General features: G+C 40.7%; 1 protein-coding gene across 1 annotated transcript in view; it reads right to left on the bottom strand.

The window, feature by feature from the left end:
- RIGI (RNA sensor RIG-I) overlaps positions 1-21,972 on the bottom strand; it is a gene marked incomplete at its 5' end in the record, with an annotated part of 43,794 nt that overhangs the window by 3,871 nt on the left and 17,951 nt on the right. The window contains 14 exon segments of the mRNA XM_082625134.1: positions 7,454-7,477; positions 7,481-7,605; positions 9,326-9,493; positions 12,069-12,159; positions 14,707-14,742; positions 14,746-14,844; positions 14,848-14,855; positions 15,600-15,735; positions 16,672-16,727; positions 16,730-16,825; positions 18,947-19,003; positions 19,006-19,065; positions 20,719-20,766; positions 20,769-20,877. Coding sequence (XP_082481260.1) covers positions 7,454-7,477; positions 7,481-7,605; positions 9,326-9,493; positions 12,069-12,159; positions 14,707-14,742; positions 14,746-14,844; positions 14,848-14,855; positions 15,600-15,735; positions 16,672-16,727; positions 16,730-16,825; positions 18,947-19,003; positions 19,006-19,065; positions 20,719-20,766; positions 20,769-20,877 — 1,113 coding nt within the window.

Here is a 21,972-nt window from a genome sequence, read left to right as displayed (position 1 = left end):
CACATACATATATATGTACATAATCATTCATTCCTATACAACTTCCATGAACATACAGTACCTGGCTTTGTTCATAAAAATCTCATAGGTAATTTTATTGATTCTCCTAATAGGAGAATTCTTTGTTAGTTAATGTTTCATTGTGGCCTCCAATTAGTCTTTTAATATCTTCATCAAAGATGCCCATAAAAGCACTAAAGATGTCCATAAAATAGTGATGTGAACCATGCTTTCTACTTTAGTAGTTGGTAAAACTTTAAAAATCCTTCACAGGGACTTCCCTGACGGCACAGTGGATAATAATCTGCCTGCAACGCAGGGGACACGGGTTCGATTCCTGGTCCGAGAAGATCCCACATGCAGCGGAGCAACTAAGCCCGTGCACCACAACTACTGAGCCCGCGTGCCACAACTACTGAAGCCCGTGTGCTACAACTACTGAAGCCCGCACGCCTAGAGCCCACGCTCCACAACAAGAGAAGCCACCGCAGTGAGAAGCCTGTGCACGGCAACAAAGAGTAGCCCCCGCTCACCACAACTAGAGAAAGCCCATGCATAGCAGCGAAGACCCAACACAGCCAAAAATAAAATTAAATTAAATCTTTTAAAAAATAAAAAAATAAAAAGCCTTCACAAACAGACATATGATATGCATTAACTGTTTCAGGAATAATTACACCCACTCTCAAGGCATAAACCCACTAAATGGAACAGTAGGCAGAAGAGTCCCTCACTGCCTAAAATCTTTTTTCTCTCTTCCTTTCCAACCACAGAGAGTATTGTTGAATTTCAGTAAAATTAAATGTCTGTATAGGATGACCACATTCTATCTCAAAATTTAGGCCTTGGCTAAGTACAGCTAAGAACCCTGGACATTATATATAAAATAAACATAAGATTCTGTAGGGTGAAGAGAGGAGGGCAGACCAGCTAGGAACCTTGGGACCCTAGAAACAACATGGTAGTGAGTTTCCTGGGTTTTCGTTTTGCCTCTTATATCCCAGACATGGAGCTGAAGAAGCTGGCGACCAGAAATGACTATGGGGACAGACAAAGAAATCTCAACAAAACCCTATCTCTCTAGCCAAAAGACCAGGACAGGGGCAGCCACCAGGACAGGGGCAGCCAGCAAGACAGAAAACTTTCAGACAACAGCTGTTCTACCAAACACCACAGGAAAAAACAGCAACAACAATAACAACAACAAAACCCCCTGAACCCTGAGGCTACGTGTGGAACCTAGATTTCCACTCTGCAGGGCTGTTACAGAGCACCTCAACACTCCCACCTGCTGGTGTCAGAGAAAGCCAGGATTTTCAGTCCTGCCAAATGGTAGCCCCCCTCACCTGTGGTGTCCCTGGAGACCACATGGGGGGCCAGAACTCCCATCCCCACACAGCAGTAACAAGGAGCTTCCCCTTGCTGGTATCAACAGAGGCTGAGTAGGAAACCAAGACTTCTACCTTTACCTGACAGTGATGAAACAGTGTCCCCCATCTCCCCTGCCAGAATGATATCAGAAAGAAGCCAGCTGACACAGAAGGTTAAATAAGATCCCAAGTCTCATCACATAGTATGAAAATCTCTGGGTTTTGATTAAAAATCACTCTTCACACCAAAAACCAGAAAGATCTCAAACTGAATGAAAAAAAAGACAAACAATTGATGCCAACATGGAGATGACAGAGATGTGAGAATTGTCTGACAAAGATTTTAAAGTAGCAATAATAAAAATGCTTCAATGAGTCATCACAAACACTCTTGAAACATGAACAGATATGGAGGCTCAACAAAGAAACGGAAGACATAAAGAAGAACAAGATGGAAATTTTAGAACTAAAAGATACAATAACCAAAATAAAAAGATTAGTGGATGGGCTCAACAGCAGAATGCAGAGGAAAAAGGAAAGAATCAGTGAACTGGAAGACAGAACAATAGAAATGACCCAATGTAAACAACAGAAAGAAAATAGACCGAAATAAATGAATAAATAAATAAATAAACAGAGACTCAGGGACCTTTAGGACCATTTAAAAATATCTAACATTTATGACACTGGGGTCCTGGAAGGAGAGGGGAAAGAGCAGAGCTTAAAAAGTACTGGAAGAAATAATGATGGAACATTTCCCAAATTTAACATAATGTAACATAAACCTACAGATACAAGATTCTGGACAAATCCAAATAGGATAAACCCAAAGAAACCACAACAAGACACATTATAATTAAACTTCAGAAAACTAAAGACATAGGAAAGACTCTTGAAAGCAGCCAGAAAAAAACTGACACCTTACCTATAGGGGAAAAACAATCTGGATGACACCAGATTTCTCAGCAGACACTATGGGAGAGCAGAAGAAGGTGACACAGTATTTTTCAAATGCTGAAAGAAAAACCTGTCAACGCAGACGCCTCTGTCCAGCAATATATCCTTCAAAAATAAAGAGGAAATCAAGACATTCTCAGATGAAGGGAAACTAAAAGAATTTGTTCACCAGTAGACCTTCCCTAAAAGAAGAGCAAAAGGAAGTTCTCTAAACAGAAGGATATGATAAAAGAAGAAAACTTGAAACATCATAAAGGAAGAAAGAACATGGTGATTTCCACAGTATCAGCTGTAGAAGGATCTGCTCTGTCCCAGTGGTTTGTGGTGCTGCCTCTCTTTTATCAAGTGTTCCAGGTGGAACCAGATAGCCTAGGTGCAAATCCTGTTCCTACCACTTAGCAGCTGTGTGATTTGGGGCAAGTGCCTCAGTTTCCTCAATTATTATACAAAATGGGAATAATAATAGCATTTACTTTGTGGGCTGTTGGGAGGTAAGATGAGTTAATAATTGCTCAGGGCTGCCTGGCATAGTTTTAATGCTCCTTGTTGTTAGCCTCATCTGTTAGGCTAGTCTTTTGCTAAAACCATGAAAATGTTAATGATGGTGATTTGTACTTTAGTATTGGGTAGGGCAATACCCATTCATGAGTTATTTTTTCAGAAATGTCATAGCTATTTTCATTTATTTATTCTTCTGTATAAACTCAGGAACCATTTTATCAAGTTAAAATATCATTTAGGGCTTCCCTGGTGGCGCAGTGGTTAAGAATCCGCCTGCCAATGCAGGGGACACGGGTTTGAGCCCTGGTCCAGGAAGATCCCACATGCCGTGGAGCAACTAAACCCATGTACCACAACTACTGAGCCTGCGCTCTACAGCCCGTGAGCCACAACTACTGAGCCCGCATGCCACAACTACTGAAGCCCGCGCGCCTAGAACCCATGCTCTGCAACAAGAGAAGCCACTGCAGTGAGAAGCCCGCGAACAGCAATGAAGAGTAGCTCCCACTCGCCGCAACTAGGGAAAGCCTGCGGGCAGCAATGAAGACCCAATGCAGCCAAAAATAAATAAATAAATAAAATTTAAAAAATCATTTATACTTTGATTATGGGTTATGATAAACCTATAAGAGAATTTTCGGCAAATGCACATCTTTAAAATATTCAGTGGTTCCATTCAAGAGCATGGCATTTCTTTTGTCTTAATCTACCTTCTATCTCTAAGTAAAATTTTTTTAGTTGTCCTTATTTACACTTCAGACATTTCTGGTTAGGCCAATAGATGTAGTAGTTAAACAGATGGGCCCTGCCAGCTCCACCCGTAACCAGCTGTGTGGTCTACTGACACTGAAAACTTCCATGCCTCAGTTTCCCTCCTGGAGCATGACATAATAAGAGGCTCTACCACATGGAACTCTGTGAGGCCCGTTGATATAAATAAACAAGCATTTGCAGGGCTTGGTGGAGAGCCCATGTTCTGCATGTATGAGCCACAGTTATTGTCACTGTGAATGGGAATGTCCCACCCCCGTATATCTTGTATTGGTTACTGATCATCCAAAGAGAATCCATTGATCTCTAAAGCACTTCAAATTCAAATAAAATTTGATTTATATTTAAAAATTTAGGCCTGGAATATAGGTTAGGAAAACAATCAAAATATGATTTTCTCTCCCCCAACTCCCCACCCCATCCCACTTGAAATTACCTTCATCGTTTTTGTAAGAATAAAGGATGCTTAATGCTTCCTATTTTCAATTCAAGTTTTCACTGCCGTAAAACTGTTGTATTATGTATATTTAATCCTGTTATTTCCTTTGGGTAAGTTTCTAGAAGTGAAATTCCTGGGTTACATGATATATATTTCCCTATGAGCAATTTTAATTTCTTTTTCTCAGACATGGTTCTGATCACTACTTAATGCAGGCTCAGGGTAGGGGGGGATTTGATAGGAAAGAGGGTAAAAATATAAACTTGCCCTTTGGGCATCCAATTTAAAAATTCACTTATATCTAATGATATTCAATTATATACTAAAATTCAATTAAATATTAATAATCTCAAATATTTTAAATGTCAATAAAGTCAATAAATATAAATCCTAATAAATTAAAATTAACTATTACTGCTATACTGAAAACTAAGTAAAACTCAGTAACTGGATAAAGAGGTTCAACCAAAGTCACAAATTAAGTCTAGAGCACACTGCTTCCCCATCGCCCACCTGTGGTTGAGAAGCAGCCTAACTCCCTGCACTGAGGTGGAAAGAGTGCAACTATGAAACCCCGATTGCGTGCAGTCATGGGTACACATCACGTTGGAAGTTCTTCCGTCAAATTGAACTTTCAACCCATATCTTATTCTCTACTCATAAGAAAGGAAAGTAGGCTTCCTCATTTTGGTTTCAAATGACCCTCCACAACTAGAACTGTGAAAAATATCCTTTATACCTTATTCCTCCAGAATGAAATACTACCAGATCCTGAAGCTTCCATCATAGAAATAAGTTCTTGGATGATTCTGGGCTCTCTACATGTTCAGATGGCTGGAGAGTAACCAGAGATTCTCCAAGGGCCACAGTGCTCTGGTGAAGGTCAGCCACACGTAGACAATGGACAATGCAGCTGTGGGTGCAGAGAAGAAAGTGTACAGTCTCCCTCCCCCCTACCCAGGGATTTCCCTAAAGACCTCTGAACTGGTTCCCTCTCTTCTGCAGAGTTTCTTGGATATGAAGGGCCCAGGTGCTCAGATCCAATGCCCAACCCTTAACAAAACACCACAGAAAGGGGGCTTACCCCAAGAACCATAATTCCTTTTAGTTTTAAAAGCATAAGGTTTTCCCTAACTTATTATACTTCTCCTAAGCCTTTGAAAGCAAGGTCTTCCTCTTTCAACAGAGCAGTGGAGGCTGGTCACCAGGATAAGACAGGGACGACACCAAGACTCTGAGCTCCCAGCTGCCATGGCATTGCCAGCTGCCAATGACTCATGGCCGCACTCGTGCTGGGCCCTTGCTGATTCTTTACCATCTCTGCCCGTTTTTGATCTGTGGGTGTTAGGGGTATCCCAAATGCTACTAAATAGCCTAATTCAACAGATATTTAAACCATTTTCTCCTCACCCCACTCTATGGCCTGGTGTACTGCCTACAAAAGAATGTCTGTGTGTTTGTTCCAGCCTCCGTCTGCCTCAAGACTTTTACTCTATTGCTTCTGCCACATGTGAGTGTAAGCACCTTGTTACTCAGTGGGGGAGATAAAGAATTATGCCAAAGCTAACATGGTTTTAAAGCCTTTATTAGCAGTGTCCCTGTATTCTACAAAATGGAGAAGTGGCTCAGTGAAAAAACCCTATCCTAAGTTAAATTAAGGAGGGAAATTAAAAGGAACTAAAGAATTGCCCTTCAATTCTGTTCAGTGAAAGTGTGGAAGAGGTATTTTTAAATATCTTGTTCTCCAAACTTTAGGAAGAAATGTTCTTTAAAATGAGTCAACGCTGACATAACACTGTAATTTTTTCCTAAACTAAGTATTAGTTTGCTTTAGATCATTCATTGCTTCTCAATACTTTTTTGAGCATACAAATTATGACTTTTCAAAATTATAACCCTATGGAATCGGTCTACTAAATTTTAAGACTCATCCTCATGAAGTTTTAAAGTAGGCCTCATGCCTCCGTCCAGTAACAACTCCCATTTTTGAGCACTTATTTTATACCACGCACTGTAGGAAGCAATGCATACATCTCCCTTTATCCCCCAAACTACCCTGTGAGTTAAATACTGTTATTTTCCCAACTTTAAAAACAAGGAGAATGATGATTTCAAAGAGGAACTACCTGAAGTCACACATTTTATAAGTGGCAGAACTGGGATTGGAACCACTGATTCTAATGTTAAAGCTCCTGCCCCAGACCTGCAGAGTTCAATGCTTCCAGAGAGTCTGAGATAAAATCTCTGCAAATGGTCTGCAGAAAGTATGGGTGTATGTGTATGTGTGTGTATGTGTGCGTTTCCCCAATCTGCCCCCCATTTTTCTGTGTTATAAAGGAAATTACAATCAAACTAAGGTCACTACCAAGATGCTGGACTGAATCAGTGTGCTACTCCGAAGTTTACACTATTATCCATACCTACATACTTCCAACACTGGGCACACCTCCCAGGCACAGTGCACTGGAAGCTTTTCCCTGAGGACTCTGGATGTTAGAGAGAGAGATATTTGAGGAAAAGACTAAGAAGAGCTGTGTCTTGCAGTGTTAGGGTGTAGTGCTCATAATGAACTGTCAACTTAAGGGCAAGTCTAGCTCAGTTTGCCTTTTAGATCTAAAAACATAGTTTCAGGTATTAGCACTAATACAATATATTTTAACTCACTGAGACTCAAAGCAGAATGAATCTGATGCTCACTACAGGGTGAAATTTTAAGCATAAACTTATGGTTCTAAAATAACACTTTGGGGACTTCCCTGGTGGCGCAGTGGTTAAGAATCTGCCTGCCAATGCAGGGGACTTGGGTTCAAGCCCTGGTCCGGGAAGACCCCACATGCCGCGGAGCAACTAAGCCCATGTGCCCCAACTACTGAGCCTGCGCTCTAGAGCCCACAAGCCACAACTACTGAGGCCACGTGCCACAACTACTGAAACCCATGCGCGACAACTACTGAAGCCTGTGTGCTGCAACTACTGAAGCCCATGTGCCTAGAGCCCATGCTCCACAACAAGAGAAGCCACCGCAACGAGAAGCCTGCGCACCGCAACAAAGAGTAGTCCCCACTCGCTGCAATTAGGGAAAGCCCGTGCGCAGCAATGAAGACCCAACGCAGCCTAAATAAATAAATAAATAGAAATGTTAAAAATTTTTTTTAAAAGTAAAATAAAATAACACTCAGGGAATTCCCTGGCAGTCCAGTGGTTAGGACTCCACTTCCAAGGGCGCAGTTCAATCCCTGGTCAGGGAGCTAAGATCCCACAAGCCGCAGAGTGCGGGGAATGGAATGGAATGGAATAGTAAAGTAAAATAACACTCAGAGCAATACAATAACAGGTACCAGCCATGCTCACAAACAGGGACTGTTTGTGACTTATAGTCAGATTCTGAAAGAGTAACACAGATTCAAAGACTTACCTTTTCTTTAAATACTGTTTCATCTCACGTCTGCAGGCTTAAAATGGAGTCATTCATCATTTTTTCTTTGTATATGTTTATTTTTTCTTTTTCAATTACAACGGCATTACTAGTCAAAAGGAAGCACTTGCTCCCTCTTGCTCTTCCTCTGCCTATTAGAAAATAAATATTTTATTTGGTGTCTGTGACTTAAAACTCTGATAAATCTGAGAATATGAGAGAAATAGGGGTATTCCTAAAATTCAGCTTTGGTTCACTGAATCCCACTTTCTAGAAAAGCTGAGCTGGTAGGGTGTGAAGTCAAACTCAGGTGTGCACCTGCACATTAAACATTCAGATAAACAAGGAGCCCACCTTAGGCAGGCTTCCTCGGGGTCTCCATGGTACAGTGTGACTGGACAGGCCCATTATTAGAAATACTGCTTAAAGACAATCTGGCATGAACCCTCAGGATGACACGGTGAGGGCCCCAAAGATGAATAATAAACAGATGGGGAAATGGGGAAATAAGATATGTTCACAACCACCGGAATATAGGTGGAAAATGATAACTGCTATAAGAAAGATGGATAGGGAGGGCTTCCCTGGTGGCACAGTGGTTAAGAATCTGCCTGCTAATGCAAGGGACACGGGTTCAAGCCCTGGCCCGGGAAGATCCCACATGCCGCAGAGCAACTAAGCCTATGTGCCACAACTACTGAGCCTGAGAGCCCGCAAGCCACAACTATTGAGCCCACGTGCCACGACTACTGAAGCCTGTGTGCCTAGAGCCCATGCTCTGCAACAAGAGAAACCACGACAATGAGAAGCCCGCGCACCACAAGGAAGAGTAGCCCCCGCTCACCGCAACTAGAGAAAGCCCACACACAGCAACGAAGACCCAACACAGCCAAAAAATAAATAAATAAATTTATAAAAAAAAGAAAGATGGATAGGGACTTCCCTGGTGGTCCAGTGGTTAAGACTCCGTGCTTAACCAGTGCAGGTGGCCAGGGTTCGATCCCTGGTCAAGGAACTATATCTCGCATGCCACAATTAAGACCTGGCACAGCTAAATAAATAAATAAATAAATAAATAAATAAATAAATATTTTTTTTTTTTAAAAAAAGAAAGATGGATAAAAGGGTCACAGGCATTCAAATTAGAGATTATTGCTGGCTGGGAGAATTAGGGACAGGTGATATGGAGGCAGGAGAAAAGGAAAAACAAAGGTCAGCAGAAGCAGTACATGCACAATTCCTTCAAAAAGGAAGAAATGATCAAGTCAGGTAGGCTGAAGTGGCTAATGAATAAAATGGAAGAATGGGGAATAAGATTGGAAAGATAAGTGGGTGCTGGATTTTGAAAATGCTTTAACATCAAGAAAATTGGGGAAACACTGGAGTTTCTAAACAGGCAAGGGACATGCTCAGAGCTGTTTTTCTGGAAAAAAGATGTGGCAACCATTGTTATGGAAATTAGAAAAAGTAAGAGAGACCAGTTAGGAGACTGTCTAGTTCAAGTGGGACACAACTCCTTGGAGTGTCTCTTCTGGAATACAGGGAGCCCACCAGCACCTAAGCACAACCAGGAAAGGTCCATATGTGACTGCCAAAGCGTCAATCAAAGTTGGAATTATCCTTCCATAAATATTTCAGCCAATGTCGATCAAGTAATCAGTATTCATTGTGAACAAGAACCAAAATAAGTATATGTTAGTGGACAAAACTGTAGCCACCCAGTCCTGACCAAGTAAGCCACCTTTAGGGCCAATAATACCAGGGTCCACTGTGCCATTGGTCACAGTAAAGGAGAAAGGCTGGAATGACAGACACATTCACAAATCAGATAAAGTGGCAGCCTTTTAGTAATGGTATGAAAGCTTTTCTTACCTCTGGTTTGGATCATTTTGGTGACATTGCCCACATACTCATATAGGAGGACCAGATTGCACTGAGCAATGTCAATGCCTTCATCAGCAACCGAGGCGACAATCAGAATCTTATCTCCGTCAGTTCTGAATGCATCCAATACACACCTCTGTACTGGGAGGGTCATTCCTGTGTCAGAGCCAGAAGGCAGGTATAACTCACCAAGAGGGAACTTTACCCTTGAAAAAATAGCTATTAATTATGGAATGCTTATGACATGCCAGGTACTGTGATAAGTGCTTTACATTCATGATCTTACAACAACCCTTAGCAATAGGGCCTATCCTTGTCCTTGTTTTTGAGAGGATATTTAAGGTGCGGTCCAACAACTTGGACTCTGCCACAAGTCTGCCTGACCTAAAATCCCAGCTGTGGCAACTACTAGCTATGTGGCTTTGGTCATGGTATATCAAAACAAATATTGACTTTTCTGCAAAAATATTAACAGCTAATTTTAGCACATTTGCACACGCACAGCAGTTTTCAGCTAACAAGACTGTTTCACATCTACTTACTCACTGGAATTTCACAAGGCCCTTTTAGGTTGATGCGGCAAACATTATGATTCCTCTTTGTTACAGGTGAAGATCTTGACGTTTTGGAGGTATGGTAAACTGACAGCTAGCTAGCAGCAGAATCGGGCTTTGAATTTAAGTCTAGGATCCAGCAGTATGCAGTTCCCAGCCACTGATACACTGAGAAGGAAAGAATTTCAGTGGTCTCCACCTCAGAGTTAATAGAATTTATATATATATATATTTTTTTATTTTTGGCTGCGTTGGGTCTTCGTTGCTGCGTGCAGACTTTCTCTAGTTGTGGTGAGCAGGGGCTACTCTTCATTGTGGTGTACATCTTCTCATTGTGGGGGCTTCTCTTATTGCAAAGCATGGGCTCCAGGCACGCAGGCTTCAGTAGTTGTGGCGCACAGGCTTAGTTGCTCCGCGGCACGTGGGATCTTCCCGGACCAGGGCTCGAACCTGTGTCCCCTGCACTGGCAGGCGTATTCTTAACCACTGCTCCACCAGGGAGGTCCTGAATTTATAAAAGTTCCATTTTTTCCCTAGTATACTGAAAGCCAAAATCTTGAGATATATTTTGCTGAGGCCAAAACAATTTCTTTCCACCATCATTTCTACTGAACAATAAATATGCCCAAGACAGATACCATACTTCACTAATTTCTGAACTTATTCATTTGTTCATCAAATATTCATTGAGCAGTTATGGTCTGTCAGATAAGGCTGGAATGGTGAAAAGGTTCATTTTTATCTACAAGGAGCTCCTAGTTTGTGGAAGAAGGATATAAATAGGAAACTACAATTCAATGTGATGAGCAATGAAATGGGGGCGGAACTGGGTGCTGCGGGGTCTGGAGGAGGGATACCCCTCCCTGGTGGTCTAGTCTTAGGAGGAGGGGAACGCTGCTTGGCAGATGCACAGTGACTGGAACAGAGTAAGTTCTAAACGAATGCGGGTGGATGGATGGACGGACGGACGGATGAATGGAGGGACGGACGAACAAACAAGTATGAAAATAGTTTCTGGGTGCTTATGTGTGGAGGAATAACAAAGTTTGAAAATCAAATTAGACTCATGCTGGAGTCATATGGCAGAGAACTCTGAATTCCAACCACAGTAATGTGGTGTTGGACTTCATTTGGTAAGCCAACTTTTCAAAATCTGACTTTACTTTTTAGATTCATGAAGTTTAAATTTTGCATAAGGGGAAAGCGCAAGGGTGACGACCGAGGACTGGCAGCAAGGGGACTGCTTATTATAAATAACACTAAATAAGAGCTAGAGTAAGGACCTGCCATTGCCGGTCACTGAGGCATGGGGAGCACGGCTGTGAGAATGTCAGGATGAGGACCGGCCACCTAGAATCCTCCTGGGTGACAACAGAGGCAGCCTTTCATCCTTTAACCCCCCTACCTAGATTTCAGGATTATCTCTAGGACGTTTTTAAAAATTACAAAATATATAATATTTTATAAAGTATCTATAGTTTAAAGAATAACAATAAAATAGAGAACATTTCTGTTTCCAGTTAATCTTAATCTATTGGCTGAGAATTTGAGCAAGAGAGTAACATACCCAAACAATATTAAAAGAAAAACTTTGGTTTTGTCTATAGGACCTATAGAAGGAGGCAAAGTCTACAAATTTCTGGCATTTGAGCACTGTGATGGCTTTTTGACGTGTCCACTTAGTTAGGCCGAACTGCAGTCCCCAGATATTCACCTAGGTGCTTCTGTGAAGGGAATTTGCAGATGTAATTTAAGTTCTTAAATCAGTTGACATTGTTACTCAAAAGGGACTTCATCCTAGGTGGGCCTGACCTAATCAAGTCAGCCCTTTAAAAGAGAGCTTAGGTGATCCCTGAGCTCAGAGACTCCAAACAGCTCATGGCTGTGGGGTTCCACCTGGTCCTGCACCTGCCCTATGGACTTCAGACTTGCTTTGCCAGTCCAAGTGTCTATGTCAATTCCTTGTATTAAATCCCTGTGTGTGTGTCTGTGTACAACATATATATGTTTCAATATATATATATGTATGTATATATGCATGTATGTATAATCTCCTACTGGTTTTGCTTCTCTGGTTGAACCCTGACTAATACAAGCAATAAGAAAGAGTTCAAATATATTATATATGTTCTTATATATATATAGTATACTAAATCTAATCCACTATATATAAATACCTATTTTCTGATTTGTTCTGCCATGTCCAGTCAATATGCCGGGTTTTAGAAAGCTGAGCTTAGGATTTTCTTCAATCCATATCTTTAAAGCCTGAAAATACAAACAATTATCAGTCAGATACTATTTGTATACTATCTGTATTAATTCAACATTGAATATATGCAAAAAACTTAAAGTAAATCATAATGGAAAAGAATATAAAAAAGAATGCATGTATATGTATAAATGAATCACTCTGTTGTACAGCAGAAATAAATACAACATTGTAAATTAACTATACTTCAATTAAAAAAAAGTATACAGACAAATATACTTAAGTAGCTTTCAGACTAATAAACCTGAGGGAAAAAAGCTTCTTGTAATTGAAGTCTATGCAATAATTAACTATAATGGTATAGATCTTTGTAATCTGATATGGTTTAATCTCTTAGATATTTTTTAAGTGAAAAAGGCAAGGTTCAGAATAGTGGGTATGTAGAACTAATAAGTGAATTTAGCAAGATCTCAGGACACAAGATCCATATACAGACATCAGTTGTATTTCTATATACCAGCAACAAACAATTAGAAGTACCATTTATAATAGCATTAATACTTAGGTGTAAGTCTAACAAAATATGTGCAGAATCTGTATGCTGAAAATGACAAAACACTGATAAAAGAAACCAAAGAATATGTGGCAGGTGGCCTCTAAGGTAGCCCTGAGTGATTTCCACTTGCTGGTATTCAGATCCTGTTTAATCCCCTCCCCTCAAGTGTGAACTGAACTTACTGACTTGCTTCTTTTTTTAAATTTTTATTTTATATTGGAGTATCATTGATTAACAATGTTGTCACTTTCAGGTATACAGCAAAGTGATTCAGTTATACATATACACGTATCTATTCTTTTTCAAATTCTTTTCCCATTTAGGTTATTACAGAATACTGAGCAGAGTTCCCTGTGCTATATAGGGCCCTTGTTGGTTATCTATTTTAAATATAGCAGTGTGTCTTATCGACTTGCTTCTAATGAATAAAATATGGCAGACGTGAGGGGAATCACTTCCAAGTTGAAGCTATAAAATGACTGTGACCTCCATATTAGGTGCTCTCCCTCAACCTCTCTTGATCTCTTACTCTAGAGGAAGCCAGAGGCCATGTTGCGAGGCCAGCCTGTGGAGAGGTGCCCGTGAGTGAGCTAAGCACATATTCTGCCAAAAGCCACACAGTAAGGTTGGAAGCTGGTCCTCTGAGTCAAGCCTTGAGATAACTGCAGCCATGGCCAGCACCCTGACTGCAGCCTCATGAGACACCCTGAGACAGAAATACCCAGTTGTTTCCAGATTCCTGACCCATACATATTAAAAGATGACAGATGTCTGTTGTTTCCTGCTACTAAGTTTTGGGGTAATCTGTTATCAGCACTAGATAACTAATACAGAAGCCCTCTATAAATGAAGAGATATACTATGGTCATGGACTGGAAGACTCAATATTGTTACAGTGTCATTTCTCCCCAATTTTATCTATAGATTCAATGCAATCCCAAATGAAATTCCAGCAGACTTTCTTGTAGATGTGGATGAGCTGATTCTAAAATAAAAATGGAAAGGTAAAGAAAGATAGCTAAAACAATTTTGAAAAGAATTAAAAAGTTGGAAGACTCATACTACCTGATTTAAAGACTTACTATAAAGTTACAGTAATCAAGACAGTGTAGGATGGGTGCAAGGATAGATGTATAAATGAATGGAACAGAATAGAGAATCTAGAAATAGACCCACGTAAATACAGTCAACTGATTTTTTTTAAGTTACAAAGGCAATTCAATGGAGAAAGGATAGTCTTTTCACCATATATGCTGAAACAATTGGATGCCCACATGCTAAAAGAAAAAAAAAAACTCAACCCACACCTCAAAATGGACTGTAGACTTAAATATAAAATGTAAATCTATAAAACTTCTAGAAGACAACATAGAAAAAATCTTTGTGCTCTTGGGTAAGCAAAGGTTTCTTAGACACAATAGCAAAAGCACAATCCACAAAAAGAAAAAAATGATAAACTGGACTCTGTCAAAAGTTAAAACTTTCAATCTGTAAGAGATACTGTTAAGAGAATTAAAAGATCAGAAGAAAATATTTGCAAATCACATTTCTGACAGAGGACATTTTTGTCAGAAAAAAGAACTCTCAAAAACTCAACAATAATATGATAATTAACCCAAATCAAACTCTATTTTTAAATGGGCAAAAGATGTGAACAGATACTTCACCAAAGGAGATATCTAAATGGCTAATAAGTGTATGAAGAAATGCTCAACCGTATTAGTCATTAGTGAAATGCAAATTAAAACCCTAGTGAGGTACCAGTAGGTACCCATACAATAGCTAAAATTTTTTAAATTGATGAAAATAATTAAAAAGTATGAAGTGCTTTCTCTATGGGTATTAAAACTTACTATAAATCAGAGTGATTGAGACAGTGAGGTATTAGTGTAAGGATAAACAAACAGAAAATCAAAATAGAATAAAGAGCCCAGAAACAGACCCACACATATATGGATGCTTGATTGCAAAGCAATGAGGAAAGGACAATCTTTTCAATAAAATGGTACTGGGCCAATTTGTTATCCACAGAGAGGAAGAAGCTTACATCCACGAGTGCTCTGGTTTTCACAAAGAGGATGATTCAGGTCTCTGGGCTTAAGTGGTACTCTTCTTGCAAGATGAAGCAGAGATCTTTGAGTTTAGGGTTCTCATTGCTGGGATCCATGGAAATACATTCTAGTTCCTACAGCTTCTCTGCAAAATGGGAACATTTTACAAAAGGTTTATAAATTCTAGCAATGTAGAACACACTGTAACCTTTAGCTATAGTTCAAACAGTTTATCTCCCAATCTCTGACCAGAATTTTATGAGAAATAACCATCAATTTAATGCATATATTAAATATACTGATAAATGCATACATTTTTCCCCCAGAAAGCTGGTTGTTCAGTGTTTAGCAGCACACATATGTATAGTTAATACTTTGGTAGGCAAAAAAACATTAACAGTAATTACCTTTGGGAAAAGCATTTGAGAGAGGAAGAAGAGAGATTCTTCATTTAATATTTTCCTATATTTTTCTTAATATGAAGGCAGTGGGATTATAAGCCATGTTGGTTTTCTTCTTTATAAAGATGTATATATAATTAAGGTCTTAATATCATTAAAACACTTAAAAAATTTTTTTAAACCTTTATAAAATTACTAAAAGTTAAACCAAAAAATGCTACTATCAATTGACTATTTCGATGGGATGTATCCTTTGCAAATCCTATTATTTTTCCTTCTTCAAAACAAGAAATAGTATAAGCAGCAGATTCTTTTCATAAGCTCCAGATTTCCCTGAAGCGTCATAGTCCTGACATGTATAATACCTTCTTAAGCCCGGGACAAGTCCCTGAGTGTAACCACATGTCGCTAAGTGTGACACAATATGTGTAGGCTGCCATTGGAGTCTCCAGGCCCCACTGGCTTCCTCTCCTGGAAACGCCACCCACCTTCAAATCTCTGAGTGAGAGCTTGCTCAATCTCATCAAATCCTGCTGCTTGGACATTTCTGAAGAAGTTTTTTAAGTAATCCAGAGCATCTTTCATTCGAGCATGCTCATTGATAATGAGGGCATCATTGTATCTCTGTTGAAAGTGAAAACAGTTTCAGTATGTTTCTAATGTCTAATGCATTCGCTGTATTCAAGTTCAATTTGCTGTAATTAACACAGAATTAATTTTAATAATAAACTTGTCTCAAATCTATTCCAACTTAGTTTTTTTTTAAGATGAATGGTCTCTAACAGTACTATAATAAAACCTTAGAACTACACTATAAAAAAAACCCTCAATTAGCTAGACTCATTAATTAATTAGGATCACTTTGGATTCTAGAATTCTACCTTAGAAGAGAAAGAAAATTCCAAGAAAAATGCATGTCAAAGATTAAATCACACAAAAATGTAATTCAGACATTCAGCTTAACCTTTTTATACACCCAAAGCCATCACTGAATTGTAATGGCACCTGTTCAGAATGATGGCACTGAGCACTTACACCATAGTCAATTAAATTCATTAAAATTCTACAAATTCATACTGACTGAGTGCATTTTAAAATAATTTCAATAGCACGACAGGCAGAGGTGATGATGGTTGTTGTTGCTTACCTTCTTGATTAGCCAGCTAACAACCAGAGACTCTGGATTTCTCAGCATGTGGCTTGACCAAAAGCAGGAAGACATGTGCTTCAGGGTATGGCAACACAACCCACCTACCGAACTTTAAAGATGGCTGTCACTGGTCACGTATCTACAATAATGTGCATCACCACCCAGTGTTTTCCAATTATGCCAATTACGGGAATGCTGAGGCACAGCATACTACCTCGGCCTTTGTTTCTGTCCCGTTGCCTCTAGTGCTAGGTTTCAGAGAGCAAAGAAGACGCTGAATGGGATAACTTTTGGAGTTTGCTTCATAAGAACCACCTGGCAAGTTCCTAAGTGATGCTCTCTCAGCTGCCACAGTGCAGCTCTCAGTAGGTGACACGACTGAAATATGCTTTTCCAGAGAAGCCACATACCCAAAAATGTGACGTGTAGAAAAACAGTGCTTTACAAATCCTGCTCTCTTCATCTTTGGCATCTGAAACACCATGCAGGCTTTCTGAACTGCGATAATCCACTGTTCAAATCTCTGTGTTCCAAAATTCCTATTTTGAATTTGAGATAAGTTTTCTGAAGAAAAAAAAAAAAAAAGTTTTTCATTGTGCCATCTGGCCAGTCATTTAAGGTCCTAAGCATGCCTTGCTTTCTAATTTTCTTCCTTACTCTCTGCACACAGATATTCCTCTTGAAACAGTTTTCAGTAGTGTCTGTGTACATATATGCTTATTTACTGAATACCTACTATGTACCAAGAATCAACATGTCTTACATTTAAAATTTCACTTCATTTCACAATCCCATGAGGTAGATATTACATTTTACAGATTAGGAAATGGAAGCTCAGAGAAGCAAAATCATTACGCCAAGTCACAGAGCTAGCATACAGGGGGAAACCTGGCAAGAGAAGCAGAACCAGATTGCACGAGCAGGGCGCAAATGGGCAGGTTAGAGCTCGGCCTGGAAGAACAAGGATGCCAGCAGGACACTGACGAGATAAAACTGGTAATTTCAGGCACACGAGCCAGGTAATGGGGGTTCAGTGGGAAACAGAGGTGGACAAACGAGGTGTTAGAATAAGTCTGAAATCAAGCTGTGAAAGAAAAGGAAAGAGAAAAGCAAATTAAGTGTGAGAGAAGGCGAGACACCAGGAGTTACCTTGCAGACATCAAGAATTCAACATCTCCAAAACTCTAAACTCACCTGTGCCTGCCAAAGCTGCTCCTAGCGCTAGAACCAGTACCACCTGCTGGCGCACACACAGGTGCCACGCCACCCCGGCCCTCCCGCCCTCTCATTCCCACCCAAAGCCAGCTAGCCCTTAAAGCTGAACACTTCCTGTCTGCTCAAGCCTCCTCCTTTCACCACCCCATCTCCACCACCTCTGTTTGGCTCTCTTCATTCACTGGTGTCCTCATCTCAGGACTAATCAGTTTAAAATCACCCGTTGCTTCCCATTGCTTTTAGGCTAAAATTCAAACTCAGCTTGGCCTACTGGGCCCTTCACTGGCCCTTGCCTCTCCCATTAGCCTCATTCCTTTCTACTAATCACTTGTTAGAATTATCATGAAATCTTACAGGTCCTAAAATTCACTGCACTCTCTCCTTCCTTCTGCATCTGATGCCATTTCTTTTCTTTTCTTTTTGTTAGAAATTTATTTATTTTAGTTATTTATTTTTGGCTGCATTGGGTCTTCGTTGCTGCGTGAGGGCTTTCTCTAGTTGTGGCGAGCGGGGGCTTCTCTTCGTTGTGGGTGCACGGGCTTCTCATTGTGGTAGCTTCTCTTGTTGTGGAGCAAGGGCTCTAGGTACACGGGCTTCAGTAGTTGTGGCTTGTGGGCTCTGTAGTTGTGGCGCACGGGCTTAGCTACTCTGCAGCATGTGGGATCTTCCCCGACCAGGGCTCAAACCCGTGTCCCCTGCATTGGCAGGCGGATTCTTAACCACTGCGCCACCAGGGAAGTCACTCTGATGCCTTTTCGACCTCACTTGATTACCTCTCCGTCTTAACTTGGTTGATTTCAAGATCTGTCTCAGGCATCACCTCCCCCGGGAAGTCTTCGCTGCAGTCCAGTCCACGCCTAAGCTCCCATATGCTCCCATGATGCCCAGTGTGTAACTCTGCCCTACGGCACGGCAACTATTAGCATCTGATTCTCATTGTTTGACTGTGAGTTCCTTGAGGGCAAGACTGTCTTTAATCTTGGTGTTTCCATTACCTAGCATAGTACCTGGCACAACACCTGGTGAACTAATTAATTAATTAACTAATTAATTAAGTTTAAAAAGGAGAACAGAACTTAGTGACTTCATGAGAGCCTCAAAAGAAGAAAGAATCAAAGATCACCCCTAGGTTTGAATCTGAGCCTTCATGGGAATGGTGGTTTCATTCATATAAATAGGAAGGTCAGGATGGAAAGCTAATTTGGAAGGCCACGAAAGCAATGAATTGATTTAAATACGGTATTTTTCAGGTGTGCGTGTCCAGATGGATTTACTTTGGATTTAAAAAGAGACAAAAAAAGCAAAAGAAAATAAAGGAGGACTAAGAAGGCTCCTGAATAACCTATAATCAAGAAAGTCAACCTCTAGATATGGTCTTGACATTGTCTGAACTAAGGAGAGCGCAAGACACCAGTGAACAATAGATGGCTGTTCCCATATGGAGAGAGTACAAAATGAGGTTATTCTCACCGAGAGTTATGGTACCAAGTTCTTCAAAGATACTCTTTACCAGACTCTGTCTCTTATCATCAACTGAGATATGTTGCGTTTAAATCTGTCGGTGGTCCGTGATTCCACTTTCCTGAAAACTAGAGCCATCAAAGGCAAATGAGTATTTTTCAGGAAGCACACTTCATAGTTCAAAGCATGCCTCTCCAAACCTTTCTCTGCCTTTGTTACTTCCTCTGTAAAACCCTAGGCCCAAGCTCGCAGGCAAGTCATCTGAATGATAAAACAAATACTCAGAAACCTTGCAGCGGCTCCCTAGTGTTTAATGCACTGATTCTAACATCTCTTTCACTGTCTGGGTCTAATTCAACTTCTTACTCAGGCTTTCCTGTTACTCAACACATAGGCCCTGCTCTGACAAGGCTGATATGCATCTTGTTCCTGAAAATGCCACATTTTAAACCCTGTCTCTGTTCTTTGATCTTCTCCCTTCCCACCCAACCCCCAGGAGTGTTCACAATGTTCCTAACATTCATTTTTGCACTGTATCCACAGAAACTTATTAATCATCTACCACATGCTGCATTCTGGTGATAGCTGCAAAGAACAGGCTCTGTGCTCCAGAGAGGTCTGCCTTCTTAGGGGAGAGAAAGATACACAGCCAAATGACCACACAGAGTGCTGTGACACAGTATGTGCAAGGTGTCACGGAGCATGGGAAAGACTCTCTCATTCTTCCCGGGGAGGGAGTGTCGTGGGATAAAGAGGCAAGAAGGAGTGAGCACAGTTATGTGCAAATGCTCAGATGGACAAAGCTTAGAGACAGAACACACCACACGACCCGTTTGAGGAGCCCAAGGAATGCGACTTGGTTGGGCTTATGGGACGTGAGAGGAGATGAAACTCAGGGGGCAGCAGGGACTGGACTATAAAGAAATTTGTACGTGATGTTAAAAGGTGTAGGGCTTCCCTGGTGGCGCAGTGGTTGAGAGTCTGCCTGCCGATGCAGGGGACACGGGTTCGTACCCCAGTCCGGGAAGATCCCACATGTCGCGGAGCGGCTGGGCCCGTGAGCCATGGCCGCTGAGCCTGCGCGTCTGGAGCCTGTGCTCCACGACGGGAGAGGCCACAACAGTGAGAGGCCTGCGTACTGCAAAAAAAAAAAAAAAAAAAAGTGTAGACCGGGTACCTTCTCTACACTCATTACAAGCAGCTCCCTGACTATTTCAGGTATGTATGTTCTGCCTTTTACTCATGCAGTCATATGCTATTCAGAGAGCAAGGGGATGAACTCATATGCATCTTCTGTACCCGTCTCCCTTGCTGGGTTAATATAGCATTCGTATTCAAGAAACATTTGTTAGTTGATCTTATTAATAAAATCATATTCTGATCTTTTGAGGGAAAATATGATGAGTTCAGATAATTTCACTTCAACCAAAATTACCAGATACATTTCAAATGATGAATGGGAACTCAGTGTCTGCCTCAGGCACGGAAAGCAGGGAAGGACTGAGCCATCTACATGATTTTCTAAGCACCCCTCTCTCACTGCCAGTAGGTTTATAAGAGTTTTGCAGGGATGAAGAGTAAGAATGTTTGCTTTCTACAGGCCACTCTTGAACTTCGTTGGGGAAAGAAGCTGGAAATGTGATTACTTCCCAAGTTTGGGGTTAAATATTTTCCACTAAACAGAGGAAGGGTAAAAATTCAGGGTTCATCTAAATGGCCCTGAACTAAGAATAGCAGCGAGTAACAAAGTCCCAAAGGGCTTGTTACTGGATCCCACTTACACTTCTGGGGCTTATAAACAATCTCCTCCAGTTCCTCCAAGTTGTCTTTGTTGCTACCACTGATGTGTCGAGAGAAGCACACAATTTGCAGATATATTCTGTGGCTTCAGCTGTATTTCTGGCATCCCCAGTGCCAACCGAGGCAGTCAGCCCAATGACCTGTGAGAAGCATTCCAAACCGTTAGATGTCTGGGAAATGGCATGATGTTTCCACAACCCTTCATGTAACTCTTTCCTGCTAAAGTAGGTTTTGTTCTGTTTTTTAAACTAACTTCAGATAAAGAGCAAGAACTTTTTTTTTTTCTGACATTCTCCATGACATCAAAAATGGAAAGGTCCCCATTAGGCAAAGCACTGAATAAATGCAGGAGTCACTACTCAGAAGCTAAACACAAATCAGCATAGAAGCCAAGAGAGGAAACCCTTTCAAGGCAGGACTTTTCTTTACCCTTGTTTCCCCCATGATGTGTAGAACAACATACTGAAAAGGAAAAGGACTAAAATCAGACATGCTTGCATTCCAATCTCAGCCGTGTCACACTGTCTGTGTGTCCTTGGACAAGTATCTTCAGCTGTCTGTAAAGTTGGGAAACAACAACCATTTAAAATGGTAGCCGTGGGACTTCCCTGGCGGTCCAGTGGTTACAACTCCATGCTTCCAATGAAGGGGGCATGGGTTCGATCCCTGGTCGGGGAACTAAGATTCCACATGCTGTGTGGTGCAGCCAAAATATAAAAAGCTTAAAAAAAAATGGTAGCTGTGTGACATAGAGAATCGACTTGTGGTTGCCAAGGGGGAGGCGGGGTGGGAAAGGGATGGACTGGGAGTTTGGGATTAGCAGATGCAAACTATTATATATAGAATGGATAAACAACAAGGTCCTACTATATAGCACAGGGAACAATATTCAATATCCTGTGATAAGACATAATGGAAAAGATTATTAAAAAGGATGTACATCTATGTATAACTGAATCACTTTGCCGTACAGCAGAAATTAACACAATATTGTAAATCAACTATACTTCAACTTTAAAAAAACGGTAGCTGTGTGAATTCAGTAAGATAACATTTGTAAAGAATTCAGTTTAATAGTCTCCTAATAAGTATTTATTCCTTCCTCTCATAGCCACTCAAATATTGAATGACTGAATCATTCAATCAAGCAAGGAATCTAGTTAACTACCAATTTTGTTCTAGAAGAAAAATCTGTAAGAAATGTGATTTCTACTGAATTTTGTCTGTGGGCACCA

The sequence above is a fragment of the Mesoplodon mirus genome, assembly GCF_964341445.2.
Source record: "Mesoplodon mirus genome assembly, chromosome: 1".
In the NCBI taxonomy this organism is placed as follows: Eukaryota; Metazoa; Chordata; class Mammalia; order Artiodactyla; family Ziphiidae; genus Mesoplodon; species Mesoplodon mirus.
This window is presented reverse-complemented; position numbering and strand designations above follow the sequence as displayed.